Here is a 16,893-nt window from a genome sequence, read left to right as displayed (position 1 = left end):
CCATGTAAAAATCTTGAATAATAACGAGCCACATATACTTTTAACAAAAGATTATGCGTGCAGCTTAATTATGTTCCATTCTACGCTACGGTTTCCAAATGCATTGCGGTTTTACCTATACCCAAAGCTGTCATGTAAAACAAAAACGAGAACCTAGAGAATTAGAAAATGGTGCATAATCAAAGCAACGGAAACCAAATTCATTACATTACCTTAAAGTAATTTACATTTTACAATTAAAGAGACATAAAACCTTCTTAATACACTCTCTTCTTACATCCACTTCTTGTCAACTAGCACTGGATAATTATTTACTTTAATAATTTGATACTCTTGAAAATAAAGTGAAATAGAACTTAGAAATAAGTTTCATGGTTAATCTCTAAATATTTCACTAGACATTTGAGTACCAAACTCATTAAGAGGGAGAGAGGACGACTCACTTTAACATCAAACATCGGATGCATTTAAGATGGTTTGGCTCAAGGGCTTACGACATTTTTTATTTATTTTTATCTACGAACCACTACGCATCGCAGAGGGGTCTTCATTTCCATGGAAAGCTTAAGGCATTCCGAAAGATCCACATGTTGCGCCGGGAGCCATGTGAAGTGGCGGAGAAGTTGCGCGAGCCAGAGATGGGCCGTGGCCAAGCCCAAGGCCCTTCCCGGACACACCCTACGTCCAGCTCCGAAGGGGGCCAGCCTCAAGTCCGACCCCATGATGGAAACGTCTTCTGTTAGGAACCTCTCCGGTTTGAAAGCCCATGGGTCTTCCCAGATGGACGAGTCATGTGATATTGCCCACATGTTAACCATGGCTGTTGTGCCAGCTGGCACAAGTACTTTATCCACGTAGACATCGTGGACTGCGAGGCGGGCCCATGAGAGTAGTGGACCCGGAGGGTGCAGCCGGAGAACTTCTTTCACTATGGACTGGAGGTAAGGCAGGTTCGCAATATCCGAGTCTCGCACGTGACGATTTTGGCTGATGCACGTGTCGATTTCTTCCCGGGCTTTCTTTTGTACGTCTTGGTGTAAAACCATCCTGGCCATGACCCATTCTAGGAGTATTGCAACCGTGTCTGTTCCTCGAAATACCATTTCCTGCAAATAACAAGATCATAGCTACGCATATAAGAACATCACATCATATATTTGTTGAGTCCCAATCTGAATCTTACAAAGACCAACGTGAACATGCAATTATTCATAACATTACCTTACAAAGCTTTTACTTCTCTAAAATATGTCCAATATTTCTATAGAATCTCACTGAGAATAGTTATAGTGGCATGGCGTGCCCTGGATCAATATCTTTATCATGATGATCAGGATAGTCATGTCAAGAACTATTTAACATATGAGACTTTCTCTTCTTTGTAGCTATATATGTGTCGTACAAGGAATTTATGCATGCCAATTATCAACAAGTATTGAGATGACAAGAAAGATTATGTATTAATGTTTTGTTTGGTTGTTTTGAGGAAAATGTAAGCTACATGTAGCGTGTGGAAAAGGATGCATGCTTTTATACGGTTTTACTTTATTTATATTATTATTATCCTCCATGGATGAAGGTCCACTGAGTGTGGGGTTTAGGAGAAGAAAAATAGGTAGAGTACTTACCCACAGAATAGCCACCATATCTGAATCATCCAACCTTTCTTCTTTGGGTAAGGATAACAAAGTGCTAAGAAAATCATTCTTCCCAACAAAACTCCCATCTCGTTTTCGCTCCTCCACAATTTGCCCCACAACACTACCGACCTTAGCGGCCAACTTGTGGCACCTTCTCTTCACCCCATGAAAGTCCAAAAACTTGAGAGGAAAATAATCTTCCAAGTTGAACTTCGCAATCAACTCGTACCCTTCCTTAACCATACCACCCAACTCCTCACTCTTATCATTACTCCCAAACACACTCTCCAAAATATTCAACAGAGATCCTTCCTGAAGTATGCCTCGAACTTCCACCACCCCTTTCTCCTCCATCTCCTTCCACGCGCTCTTCACCATGTCCTCAGCCACTCGCTGCCGGACGCCCTCCAAATCCTGAATCCTCCTCGGAGAGAACATGTGGAACGCCGCAATCCTACGAAGGTGCCTCCAGTAGGTGTCGGAAGGAGCGAAACCAATGGCTCGCTCAAACATGAGAGCGCGAGCGGATTCTTTTATGGGACGATCCGAAAAGGAGGATCCGAATAAGATTTGTCTGGCAGTCTCGGGGTGGCTGCTTATAACAACCGGAGTGGGTCCCAGGCTGAACGCCATTATCCTCTTGGCGTTTAACGACGCGGCTAAAGCAGCGAGTTTGGCGTGCGCCAGAGATCCCATTAGAGGCAGAGAGCCCAGTATGGGCCACCCCATAGGCCCAGAAAGTTTTGCGTCTGGTTTTTCGTTGTTGGGATGATGTTGGAATCGATAGTTTCTCCATGCAAAACCTCCAGGGACAAGCCAGTAGTTAAGGGAAACAGCGAAGAGGGTGACAAAGAGAGTGGCGAGTGGGGAAAAGGAGAGGGCGTTCTGGAATTGGAACTTTGTCGTTGTTGTTATTGGTGTAAGGGCAAGCGCTAGGGCAAGAGAAACAAGTAACGAGGTTTGAAAGGAGAAGAATGTTGGCATGTTTGGTCAAAATAGGAAGAAAACTAGACGAAGATGGATGGACAGGGAATTGTTGCTATACTTTCATAGATGGACGTGTGTCATGGGATGTAGAGCATGTGGGGATCAGTTGAATATATAAGCATGGAAAGTGGATAAGTTAAATAGCCTTGGTTAAGGTAACCATGGTTAATAACTAACAAGCCAGGTGCTATCAACCTATGACGTGTAAATATTCCTATGAACTTGCACAAAAACATCCCAACTTTATGTCAGTATCACACCCCATCTTCTTCCCTTCCTTTTTCTTTTTTTCTTCTCTACTATTTTTTTTTTCTTTTTATAAATAAATATACACCTCCACCCCTTCATTTAAACTAAAAAAATAAAATTCAATACCAAATGTCGATCTGCCTTGTTATAGATTATTTTAAGGTACTCTTAATTTAACATTTCTAGAGTAATTCGACTCGTTTAAAATACATTTCACCCTTCCAATTTTGTTTTGTAATTCAATCAAAGTAACCTATCAAATAACTTAACATCTAATCACATGCTATCATATATTTCAAATTTATTAACTTTTATACTGACTAACTGAATAAAAATTGTCATACTGGTACGTAGTGTATAAAAACAAATATTATGCTTAGAAATAAAAAAAGTGTGTTTGATTTAATTAGTTTGACCGATGATTAACTGCTTAAATCAGCGTATCCTCTCGTATTATGTTGACTGAATCAGCAAATCGAGTTTAATAACATTAATTGAAATGTCGTGTATATTGAATTAATGTAATTTAAGGATTATATTTTGATGAAATGAAATTACAAAATTCAGGTATTGATGAATGATTATGATAGTTTGACAATCACAACACCGAGAGAATAAAATGAAGAATGGGAATATTCAGATGCATTATCCTTATTATTTTTAGGTACATTACTTTAATTCGCTCTCATTTCATATGCTTTATAGATTACCTTTATATTCAATTTCTGTACTTATTTTATTTTCAGGTACAGTTAATAAATCATTGCGACCTGACTCAAGCTTCGTGTCTATCCATATACGTACGGCTTTCGAATGAGTAATGCCTCCCAAAACATTGGCCCAATTTCTTGGAGGCTACATGATTAGGATAAAAGTGGATATTTTTTCTCATACGTTAATATACTACTTTGAATTATAATATACAAAATGTGAAAGAAAAAAAAATTGGAGGGAAAATTACTGAATTCTTTCAACTGAAAGTCAAGTAGCACCCATCCTCAAGGATATATTTGACACATTTCCTTCATTCACTCTTTCTTTATATTTTTTTTTATCTTTTCAAGATATGTAATATTCTCTTGAGCTGGACGAGAGATAATTTGAAGCGCTTCCTGCTTCCTTAATGGATGATTTAGAGAAAGATGTATGGTCTCTCTTGTATTATTTTTTGTCTTGGATGTAGTATAGATGTTTGTTCATCTAATAGTTGGTCTTTCATATATGTTATTTGATTTCTGGGACTGATTTGTATAGAGGAAACTAATGGAATACTTTTAGGAGAGTTATTTTTAAGTTCTTCTAAGCTATGTACATTGTTTTCTACAAGTGAAGAAAAACTGATAAGGGAAGAAAAGAATACTTCTGTATTTGCCTTACACATCTTTTGCAAGGTTAGAACTGGTCCATTATCATTTGATGATTCTTCTTGAAAAATTAATCTCCTTCTGAATGATTTAGCAGTTGTGGAAGATTTGGCTTTCTTGGTTTGTCTTGTTATAGTAACTTTTTTTCCCTCAACATCCGTTGATAAATCCTTTGTGGGATCCCTCTGCTATCTTCTTAGATGCTGTTGCTGCTTTTTGTTCATTTGTGACAGACTTTGTTCTGGTAGCATAGAGGTGTTATGCTTTTCTTCTTTCATCTCTATTTTGTTGCTCCTTCCTTAATTTTCTCACGATTGTTTCAATACCTTCAAAGTTTTCATAGTTACCAATATGAGATTGAAAATTTTCACCTTATGAAGGATGACTTCTATGTACAATTGTCAACTGTATAGTGGCAATCTCAGCTTCATTTGTCTGATCATATCCATTGAAAAACCTGGTTGCTCCATAATGTAGTTATCTCTTTTTCCAATTTTGATCCCTTCATTTTGAACATTTCAATATATACTCCTTGTTTCCTTAATATTTTATTGACCAAGGCAGTACATGGTGCAGACAACATATCTCTTCCTATTCTCTTAATAGTGATTAGACGATTCAGATGTAACAAGTGAGAAAGGTTGAAAGGAATACCTTTAAGATGGTAAATCACATATTTTGTTGTTTGACTAACATAGATACTTGATTCAGTTTTGGGAATCAAAATTTTATTACAAGGTTGATGCCAAACTTAAGCCATGGGACAAAGTAGTTGGTAGTCAACTCTTATAGATAACTTCCCTTTTGTTTGAGATTTCATATACAAAATGTTTTGAAATTCCCCACATTTTCATATAGGGCTTTCCAGTCAAGATGGAAGTACTTCATGAACCTCTTGCACCCAGTAGCTTGAGCAATGGTGGTTTGATTTAGCGTGATATTGCATCTTAGCACATTGCACACAATGGTGTAATCTTCTTCAATTCTTGAGTTCTTCCAGAACTCCCTACTTAATTCAAGATAGATCTTCTGAGGTTCTGAAAAGTAATTCATGATCCCACATTTTTCGAAAGTTTCTAAAAACTGTAGTCCATACCTATCAAATTCTTAGGGTTTAGGAAATGCTTTACGAGTAGAGTGTAGAAATTTGATGTTTTTCCATGATCAATAGACTTTGTTACGGAGGGAAGATCACTTGGAAGTTCGATTTGGAAAAAAGATCGACCAGGGATATAGGATTTCAAAAGATGAAATTTCTCAAGAGAGGGCGTAAGGAAGAATGAAGACTTATTGATGGTTCATATGAAAGCGACGTAAGGAGGAAGTAAGATTTCAAGGGTTTTTTCAAAGGTTTTGGCTCTAACTCAACAGTTGCGCATCCCACCTGAGCAAAACAACATAAGAAAGGTGATGCCAGGTTGGATAGCCTAGACACGTCATTATCTAATGCTGGAGTCCTCTGATGCATCAGATCGTCTAATGTATGAATTTTACTTTGTAAAGCGTTTAACGGCAACTAGCGTATGATGCAATGATCGTCTAAGACGTCTAATGATCATGCTGTCTTATGGTTTAGGCTGCTTTGTGTTATCTAACACTTAATGTGATAGACATTATCTTATCTAGAAATTTCTTAGTGATTTTACAGAGGTGCTTACTTTCCTATGACGCTAGCCAACCATGTATGTTAGGAAATCATTATCTTACCAAGAGAAGATATCTTTCAAAGGGGGTTTTCTCCAGGAACACTTATTTGTGTTTCCCTTAATAACTATGTTTGGGTCTGTCTGTCCTAACTTACACAAAAATCATGTCTTGGAGTCATGAGAGAATTTTTGAAGGTATTTACGAACCACCCCCAATTTAACCTCGTTTCTCTTAAGTCTTTAAATACGATTTTACATCGAGCTGATATTATGGGCCTATATGTTGATTATATGTGTGTTTTCCTTTTTACACTTCTATGAATCAAGTTATTGTTCAAACGATGAAAATATTTTTTCTAGTTACAAAATTTTCTATTTATTTCCTTGCATCTAGTCCCAACCTATTATAAAATATTGTTATTTTTTCCATTAAGTTTCCTAACAAATTCATTCTTATATATCTGGTTAATTTTGATTTTATGATAAATCTTTTTGATACTTTGAGGGTATTAGTAGTCACACAATCATCAAATATAGATGTTACATTACTTATATCAAATACATTTCCCTTTCCTCCATTTGCATTGTCTCCTACGTCGGCCAATATGTTCGATTATTCTTCTTGGTTGGTTTGATTCTAAACTGTCAGGGTTCTCTAGGAATGCATCGTGACAAGGTGCAACAACTTTCCATATCTCACTTGCAATGGCATTTAATTCAACTTCATATCTTTGGCTTTTGTCACAAGTACGTTAAGAAGTATTTTTCCTTTATCATCAATCAATGTGAAAATATTCACTAGTGCAGAAAGGGCTTTTAACGTCTCCCAATAGACGTCCGTCCACAAAAGCCCCAACGTATATAATTGATCGGTGGCATATTAGTAAATAAGTGAAACTCGAGACGTCCGTCCTTGGTCGAGCCGGACGTGTATAATATTATAGACGTCCGGCTTTGGCAGACGGACGTTTAATAGGCTGAACAAGTGAACCCCTGTCAGCCTTTGAACGTCCGTCCTTGGTCGAGACGGACGTTTATAATGTTATGAACGTCTGTCCTTGGTGAGGGACGTTTAATAGGCTGAACAAGTGAACACGTGTCAGCCCTTTGAACGTCCGTCCCTTGTCGAGACGGACGTTTATAATGTTATGAACGTCCGTCCGAGGTGACTGACGTTTAATAGGCTGACAACTGAACACATGTCAGCCATTTGGACGTCCGTTCGTGGCCGAGACGGACGTTTATACTTGCGGGAACGTCCGTCCTATGTGACGGACGTTTATTGGGCTGACAACTGAACGTTTATAAGCTGAACAGTGAAAACCATGTGTAGCCTTTGAACGTCCGTCCCTTGCCGAGACGGACGTTTATACTTGAGTGAACGTCCGTTCTATGTGACGGACGTTTAATGGGCTGACAACTGAACGTTTATAAGCTGAACAGTGAAAACCATGTGTAGCCTTTGAACGTCCGTCCCTTGCCGAGACGGACGTTTATACTTGAGTGAACGTCCGTTCTATGTGACGGACGTTTAATGGGCTGAAAACTGAACGTTTATAAGCTGAACAGTGTAAACCATGTGTAGCCTTTGAACGTCCGTCCCTTGCCGACACGGACGTTTATACTTGAGTGAACGTCCGTCCTAGGTGACGGACGTTTAATCGGCTGAACAGTGAAAACCATGTGTACCTTTGAACGTCCGTCCCTTGCCGAGACGGACGTTTATACTTGAGTGAACGTCCGTCTGAGGTGACGGACGTTTAATAGGCTGAACAGTGAAAACCATGTGTACCTTTGAACGTCCGTCCCTTGCCGAGACGGACGTTTATACTTGAGTGAACGTCCGTCCGAGGTGACGGACGTTTAATACGCTGACAACTGAACGTTTATAAGCTGAACGTTTTCAAGTACCCATGGCAGCATTTAAACGTCCGTGTCGTGGGGACGGACGTCTACGAGGCTGACAACTGAACGTTTCAATAGTAGGGGACTATAAACGTCCGTCCTGGGAGGGCCGGGACGTCTACAGTCTACGAGGCTGACAACTGAACGTTTCAATTCCCCAAGTAGGGACCTTAAACGTCCGTCCCGGGAGGGCCCGGACGTCTATAATTTTATAAACGACCGTCCCCGCATACCGGACGTTTAATGTACTGACAGGGTGGTTGGGTATTTAATTCTCTTCAGGTCCTTAAACGTCCAATCTGGGGGGCCGGACGTTTATAATATTATAGACGTCTGTGCCCTCCTAAGACAGACGTTTATGGGCTGCCATGGGGGAGTTGAAACGTTCAGTTGTTGAGTATAATAGACGTCAGCCCCCCAAACGGACGTTTATCATATTATAGACGTCCGTGGCAACCCAGGACGAACGTTTAAACCCACCCGCGAATATCATTTTTAAATCCTCAAAGACGTCATATTAGAGACGAACCGGACGTCTATAAGATTATAGACGTCCGTCCACCAGCGTACCGGACGTCTAAGTCTATAAATCGTCCTCCCGCGAACCCGTGACCAGTTAATCTTTGGAAAACGCGAAAACACTGTTCATCATCTTCCTCCGCAAAACGCTGCTGCGCCATTAATTTCCAGGTGCGTTTTCTCGTTTTTGGACCATTTAATTTGAGTTTCAATCCGATTACATTGCTCTGTGATGAAATACCTTTGATTTGAACCGATTAAAAATCGTTTTCGGTCCGTTTTTTTGCAGACTCTGGCGTGTTCTTGGGCGGCTTCTTTGACTGTTTTTGGACTGCGTTTTAGGCCGTTCACTCCTCCGTTTTCCTCCTTTTCATTTCGAATCTAATTTTCAGGTTAGCTTGTTGGTTGAAAATTTTTTGTATGCATGTAATTGAGTTTTGTGAATGCACGTTTTTTTACTGTAAATTGTGACTGTGTAATTGGCTTTTGAATATATCTGTATTAGTTGTGTTATTATAAGTATCAAATCATTGAGTGACACCTAGTTCCCGTTTGAAATTTAAGACAAACGATTAATCTTTTAATCGTTTGTGTTAAATTTTGAATTGTCCGATTGGACAGTTTGAGAAAATTAATTTCCATAATTTGCAATACCATGTCAATTGGAGTTTAAGGATAAGATTGATAAAATTTCGGTTCAGTACTTGTGTTGTTCTCCGGATGCATATTTGATTGTGGTCATCGTTGACTACTCTCATTTCGTGTATTTCGGAGACCAATGCGAAATGCTGCCGAAATCTTATCAATTTTATGATGTAGACTTCAATGCACGTGGCTGAGCAAATTATGAAAATTAGTTTTTTTGAATGGGTAGGGCCTAACCTTGTGAGAGTTAAAACACTTGAACTGATGATTTTACGAACATAGTATGGATCGAAGCTGGATGAAGGAACGTCGCATCAGTGAAGAATATGAGAAGGGTGTTTCGAAGTTCTTGCAATATGTTGAACAAAATGCTAAGTCTGTCAACGTGACATATTTTTGTCCTTGTGTGCGTTGTCTTAATCAAATACGGCAAGACTTAGGCAATGTGCGTGACCATCTATTCATGTACGGCATAATGAGGACTTATACCGTTTGGACTTGGCATGGAGAACTACTGGAGCAGCCTACCACGTCACGAGGAACGGATTATGTGGAAGAATGGATGAGTGACCATTTAGAGGACATGATACGTGATGTCGGTGAAGATAATTTTGGAAGGGCTAATTTGTATGATTCTCTTATTAATGATTCAGAGCAACCGTTGTTCCCAGGATGCTCGAACTTTACACGTCTGTCTTCAACTTTAAAGTTGTTTAGTTTAAAAGCAAGGAATGGATGGACCGATAAAAGTTTCACCGAGTTGTTGGAGTTGTTGAAGGAGATGCTTCCAGAAAATAATACTCTACCTATTCGTAATTACGAGGCCAAAAAAATTTTATGTCCAATTGGTCTTGAATATCAAAAGATACATGCTTGTCCTAATGATTGTGTTTTGTACACAAAGGAATTTGTTTCGTTAAAGTATTGTCCAACATGTGGTTTATCCCGTTTTAAAAAGAAATCTGACAGAGTCACTGGTAATGAAGGTAATGATGGTGCACCTGCTAAGGTGATGTCGTATTTGCCTATAATACTAAGGTTCAAACGTATGTTCTCTGTTAAAGAAGATGCAAAGAACCTTAAATGGCACTCTAACGAAAGAAAGTGCGATAATCTTCTTCGACACCCTGCTGATTCTCCACAATGGAAAAAGATTGATGACAAATTCCCTGAATTTGGTGCAGATCCAAGAAACTTAAGGCTTGCAGTTGCAACTGATGGTATGAATCCTTATGGAAACTTAAGTAGCAAACACAGTTCGTGGCCAGTTATGTTGATGATTTACAATCTTTCTCCTTCGTTGTGCATGAAGAGAAAATATGTGATGTTGTCCATGATGATATCGGGTCCTAGACAACCTGGAAATGACATTGATGTTTACTTAGCACCTTTAATTGATGATTTGAAATTGTTGTGGGAAGAAGGCATCGACGTGTTTGACTCACATGTTCAGGAACAGTTCCGTTTGCGTGCAATGTTGTTTTGCACTATAAATGATTTCCCAGCATATGGAAACTTGAGCGGTTATAGTGTTAAAGGTCATTTTGCATGTCCCATATGTGAAGAAAACACTAGTTACCTTCAGTTGAAGCATGGTCAGAAGACAGTATATACAAGACATCGAAAATTTCTTCCTCGTAATCATCCTTATCGTAGATTGAAAAAAGCATTTAATGGAAGTGCTTAGGATGAGGTTGTGTGCAGACCCCGGAATGGTGAAGAGGTGTACAACGAAGTGAAAAACATTGACATTGTGTTTGAAAAACATCATAAAAGTACCTCTGGAAAGAACATCTGGAAGAAACGATCGATATTTTTTAAGCTTCCATATTGGTGTGAACTTGATGTTAGACATTGTATTGATGTGATGCACGTTGAGAAAAATGTTTGTGACAGTGTTATCGGAACTTTATTAAACGTCAAAGGGAAGAGCAAAGACGGAATAAAAGCAAGACAAGATTTGGCTGACATGGGAATCCGATCTGAGTTACATCCACAGGTAATAGGAAGACGCACCTATCTGCCCCCAGCCTGTCACACACTTTCCAAAAAAGAAAAACAAAGTTTTGTAACTGTTTAAGAAGTGTGAAGGTTCCGCAAGGTTATTCTTCAAATATTAGTAACCTTGTGTCTATGCAAGACTTAAAGCTAGTTGGTTTAAAGTCTCACGATTGTCATGTATTGATGCAACAGTTGTTACCAGTTGTTATTCGAGGTATATTACCTCCTTCTGTTAGGGGTATTCTGACACGTCTGAGTTTTTTCTTTAATGCCATTTGCAAGAAAGTTGTTGACCCTCGAGGTTTAGATGAATTGGAAAATGAGGGAATAAGACTACTATGTCAATTGGAGATGTATTTTCCACCTTTCTTTTTTGACATCATGGTACATTTGATTGTTCATCTAGTCAGAGAAATTCGAATATGTGGGCCGGTCTTCTTAAGGTGGATGTACCCAGTTGAAAGACACATGAAGATCTTAAAGGGATATGTCAAGAATCAGTATAGATCAGAAGCTTCAATCATAGAGCGATACGTTGCAGAAGAAGCCATTGAATTTTGTTCAAGTTATATGCCATCTTGTGAACCCGTCGGTCTTCCGAAGAGCAAAAATGAAGGAAAATGTGAAGGTAAGGGTGTTCGAGGTGTGAGAATTCAAAGTGTTAGCAGAAAAGAAATTGACCAAGCTCATTTGTACGTCTTAAACAACACTGTTGATGTGATTCCTTACATTTATGACCACGTTAATGAAATAAAGGCAGCAAACCCAAAAATGAGTGAAAAATGGCATCTTAATGAACATGTGAAAACCTTCTTGGGATGGTTTAAGAAAAAGATGTATGCGACTCCACATGTTTCTGAAACTTTATTGAGGTTATCTCGTGGGCCGAACACAGAGGTCATTACATATGGTGGGTACTATATAAACAATCTTTCGTTTCAGACAAAGGTAGAAGATGACAAAAGCAGAGTTCAAAATAGTGGCGTCACACTACAAGCTGAGGCTGTGCACTTTGCTAGTTCTAAAGACAAAAATCCAATCACAGCATCCATCAGTTATTTTGGAATAATACAAGAAATATGGGAAGTTGATTACGTCACTTTTAGAGTACCAGTTTTCAAGTGTAAATGGGTTGATATAAATTCTGGTGTCATGATGGATGACCTTGGTTTCACATTGGTAGACTTGAACAAGATGAATAACACTGATGAACCATTTATCATGGCTAGTCAAGCAAGACAAATATTCTACGTAAGTGATCCATCGAATAACAAATGGTCAGTGGTTTTAGAAGGTAGAAACATGCATGGACATGATGATGACGATTCTCTTGATATACTTGAGACAACATCTGTTGCATGTAGACCCACTGAAGACCCAGTTGATGACGTTGCCGATGTAATGTTTGCAATTCGTAGTGATCACAACGAAGGCATTTGGGAAAAAACAATTAATTAATAGGTTAATATTTTCACTTTTATTGACTTTATATGTATGTTCATCATAATTGAATTATTACTAACGTTGTATAATTTTTCAGGTATGTCGGCCTCAGACTCAGGATCGGGAAAGAGCAGACGTGGACGAGGCGTCACCCGAGTGGCAGATGTGACATCCGGACGCGTGGATGGTCAGAGGAGGCATGTTGACATTGACCCCAGATCAGGTCATCCATCAGGGCCAAATGTTGATAGGTTTATTAGTTATCTGGGCAAGTTAGCGAAAAGTCATGTCTCTATCCTTCATTCATGTTGGGATGACGTCCCAGAGGTCGACAAGAACCTCTTATGGCAAGATGTTCAGGTATGTTTAGACTTCATGCAATTTGTGATATACTTATCTGTTATGTTTTCTTTTGGTAACAAGTTTTTTGTTTTAAACAGCAACATTTTGATATTCCAAACACAATGCAAATCAGAAAGAAAGTGTTATCGCATATAGCGATAAGATGGAGGGATTTCAAGACAAGGCTGACACGACTATATGTCTTTGGAGATAGACAACATGAAAATCCATCTCAGCATTATACCTTCACAGAGGAGGATTGGAAGCAGTTTCGTGCATCTAGAGAGTCTGAGGAATGGAAGGTATGTTTCTTAAGATCGTCTTTCATTGAGTTTTTCTGATTTTACACTTACTTATATACATGGTTTCACAGGATAAAAGGTTAGCCGCCCAAGAAAGACAAAGGCTAAACGACGCACCCCACTTGTTATCACGAGGTGGATATGCAAAACTGGAGAAGAAACTGAGAAAGTCTAGAGCCGATGCCTTGGGACTTGAGTCGCCGGACCTAGCACCTGCACCTGCTAGGTACGAGCTGTGGAAGGCTGCTCGGACTAAATCTGATGGGAACATGACATCTTCCTCAGCTGCCTTGATCTCACAGAGAATTGTAAGTTCAAATTATAAGCAGTTATTTGATTGTGTATCTATCACAGCATGTCTTCTAAGTAACTTGGTTTTTTTATGTGTAGGATGAGTTGGTTGAGCAGCAGACTCAGGGCACATTTGCTGGCCAAGGTAGGGACGACATTCTGACAACGGCCATTGGAAGGCCCAAGCACCCAGGACGTGTACGTGGAGTTCCTGGGGCGATTGGTCTTCGTGACTATTTTGGCCCTACACAGAAAACCCCCCAATCAATGAGTCAGGAGACACTGAGGCAGATGGATCTTCAGTGGGAGGAAAGACTCAACCAAAGCATGAGATCAATGGAGCAACGATTGATGGAGCAACTACGAGAACAAAAACAAATACAAAGAGCGCTTGAAGAAAAACTGCATTCCATGACGCAAGGCAACATGGGGGCCGATGAAACTCCCACACCACCTCGTGTCAGCACTAGAGAATCATGCTTTGCTGTAGACCCCACTCAGTATAGTGGTCAATATGAGCTGTTGGTTGATGGGGATCCCCCACGCATTGTGGCTGTCGGACGAGTGCTTGAGGGAGGGGAGATCATTCATAGTGTTGCCATATTACCCCAGCACGTGCGTGTGACCATTGATGAGGTTCGGGATCCCCAGGCTCAGGTGCCTGTACCCACTCCAGAAATTAACTTTGTGGGGGAGGCCATAGGATCATTTATTGCATGGCCTAGAGCATTGATCATGTCCCACATCGCTACTCCACAGGTATAATGTCTTTTTCCTTAGTATTTCTATGTTTATTCTTCATATAATTGTTGACAAAGCTTTGACATAAATTCTTATATTCAGTTCACACGTCCTCAGAAGCAGCCAATTCATGATACAGTCATACATGAAGATGATGAGATGGCTGAAGCGGAGGATGATCCTCTATCAAAGTTAGTGACAAAATTACCCAGATTGAAGAAAGCATCATTAGAACTATACTGGGATTTGAGGGTATTTGGTCTTCCCCCACATGTGCCAGTTTATATCACATTTTCTGATGCATTGGAGGTGATTGGGGGAGACAGGATGTTGAATATTTCCATCATTCAGCTGTGGTGCATGTAAGTTAGTCAATTTGGTCTTTCATATTACTTTTATTTACATTGTTATATAGTTTCTAACAACTTAACTTTGTTGTTTTAGGTACATGGACACAATCGTTGTAGACCAAGGTCGGTCTTCCATGTACGGATTTGTTGAACCTCAGACCATTCAACCGTCTGGTAACACACTTCAAAACAGACAAGATTATTTGCAAACATGGATGGATGAGTCAAGAAGAGACGTATACCTTGTGCCATACATTGACGGGTAGGTGTTGTTATATGTGGTCAGTTTATTATTATAGTTTCGTTAATTAGTTGAATAACTATTTGTCCTTCGTGATAGGTCGCACTGGCAGCTGATGGTCATCATTCCCAAACAATGTAAAATTATATTTTTTTTGTTCGTTGCACAGGAGGATGAAAACTGAGTTGAGAACCATGCTTCAAGGGTAAGTGTTTCTCCAAAAATGACTTTGAATTTGATGTTCACCTTCAACTTTTATGATAAAATAGTCACATTAATTATACTTTGTGTTTTCAATCTGTACAGAGTTATTGGTAAATCTCGTGGTCAACTGGTTCAAATTTTGTATCCAAAGGTTGTAAGTCATTTATAGTTTCTAATTCATTTATGTTATTGAATGATCTAAATTCTTAACTATTTAGTTTGTTATTTTAGTGTAACCACCAGCTAGATTCATGGGAATGTGGCTTCTATGTCATGTGTTGGATTAAGACCATCATTCGAGCAGTCATTACAGATGACTGGAATGAGGTAATGATGTATACCTTAAATACATTACAAATCATATTCATCTTAAACTATATATGAAACAATAATGAATCTTTGTTGAATTTTGCAGCGCTTCAAGACTACATCGCCTATTACAGAAGACACAATTAACCAGATAAGGCAGGAGTGGACCGCTTATCTTCTGCAAAGATGGAGTTAGGAATAGTTATATTTCTTGTTGAACATTGTTTAGTTTTAGTTTAAGTTTTATGTTGATAGTTTGGTAGTGGATTGAACTCCACATTAAGTAGAACTTTGTTTATATAAAACGCATTTTTATATTATTGCAAAATTGTTCTGGGACATTTTTCTACTTTTCAGGTGTTGTTTTATTGAAAAAATAAACTAATTTTTAAAAAAAAAACGCCCAGTAGACGTCCGTTAGTGCACAGTCGGACGTCTATAGACGTCTGTCAGTGCACACACGGACGTCCACCCCCCAGCTCCTACCTAAAACATTTCAGCAAGGTAGACGTTAGGGGGGAGGAGGCGGACGTATATATAGACGTCCGTCCTGACACAACGGACGTTTATATAGGCGTCCGTCCAGACACAACGGACGTTTACATAGGCGTCCGTCCAGACAAAACGGACGTTCATGTAGACGTCCGTCCTGACACAACGGACGTTCATGTAGACGTCCGTCCTGACACAACGGACGTTCATGTAGACGTCCGTCCTGACACAACGGACGTCTGAGCGACGTCACCCACATAAACGTCGGGCGTACAACGGACGTCAAAAGGCCAAAATATTGGACGTTAAAACCCCTTTCTGCACTAGTGATTGATTCGATTTTGATTCAAGAGCTTTTATGTCAATGACTTTGGGGTTTTGTTCCAGGGAAATTCTTCCCATACGTACGACAAACTCATAGCCAAGGGTCCAATTAATAGAAGTATGGTCAAGCTACTCTGGAAATAACCATCCATATGAGGAGAAACAAATGTGTGTTTCACTTGGGTTATCATAGAAGAAGAAATAGTAGTGTAGGATTTAAGTCTTGTATTTGGTCATGTAGTGTATGTTTGATTAAGGTTTATATTAAGGCCTAAAGTTATATATCCAAACCAAGTGAAAAGTGTGTGTCATGTGTCATGTTTCCATTGGAAATGATTTGCTTTTAAAAAGGTAATCACATGTCACCTTAGGAAGTAGAGAGTTTTTCTTTTTGGTAGTGGTCACATCCCTCCACCATTGAAGAGAAAATGCACCACTTGTCTCCTTCCCATTGGCATGCAAAGTTCATCCAAGGATAGCTTGGTGGCTAGGGTTTGCCTTTCAGTTTTCAAAAAATGCTTTTAAGGTTAGAAGGAGAAACCTTCAGCCTATAAATAAAGGTGTCTCCACCCTTGTATTTCATCTTGGATTTTAAGTAATTTTATGATGCCAAAATATTGTCATATACTTCCTAGATCAAGACTAGAATAACCCTAGAGGCCCTTCTAGTCACCTACCTTATGGAGTTGGCCTGACCTCTCCTTAAATTATCGAACTACACACCATCTTCACTCCATACACTAGTGCAGTAAGAGGAAATGACACCGGTTACTTTTGCTTATAGGCACCGGTTCTACAACCGAGGCATATACAGGCAAGGTAAAAAGGGGTAGGTTTTATGCCTCGGTTATGAACTGAGTAAAAAAGATGGGATTATGCATCGGTTTTTAGGTAACCT

At 39.4% G+C, this 16,893-nt stretch overlaps 1 protein-coding gene across 1 annotated transcript; it reads right to left on the bottom strand.

Moving 5' to 3' along the window:
- Positions 1-176: 176 nt before the first annotated feature.
- Positions 177-2,722, bottom strand: LOC124846150 (cytochrome P450 78A5-like). The gene is made up of 2 exons (XM_047323362.2): positions 1,629-2,722; positions 177-1,106 (listed from the first exon to the last, which is right to left on the bottom strand). The coding sequence occupies exons 1-2, from the start codon at positions 2,622-2,624 to the stop codon at positions 513-515; spliced, it is 1,590 nt and encodes a 529-aa protein (XP_047179318.1). The 5' UTR covers positions 2,625-2,722; the 3' UTR covers positions 177-512.
- Positions 2,723-16,893: the final 14,171 nt, after the last annotated feature.

The sequence above is a fragment of the Vigna umbellata genome, chromosome 1, assembly GCF_029865625.1.
Source record: "Vigna umbellata cultivar VRB3 chromosome 1, Vumbellata_1.0, whole genome shotgun sequence".
In the NCBI taxonomy this organism is placed as follows: Eukaryota; Viridiplantae; Streptophyta; class Magnoliopsida; order Fabales; family Fabaceae; genus Vigna; species Vigna umbellata.
Note: the sequence above shows the minus strand (reverse complement) of the source record. Positions and strands in the feature narration are given on the sequence as shown.

Bases quoted from the DNA above. Each gene is read 5' to 3' on its own strand.
- LOC124846150 (XM_047323362.2), bottom strand. From the start codon at position 2,624: ATGCCAACATTCTTCTCCTTTCAAACCTCGTTACTTGTTTCTCTTGCC. The intron at 1,107-1,628 runs GTAAGTACTCTA...TGTTATTTGCAG, and splicing joins ATATGGTGGCTATTCTGTGG to GAAATGGTATTTCGAGGAAC.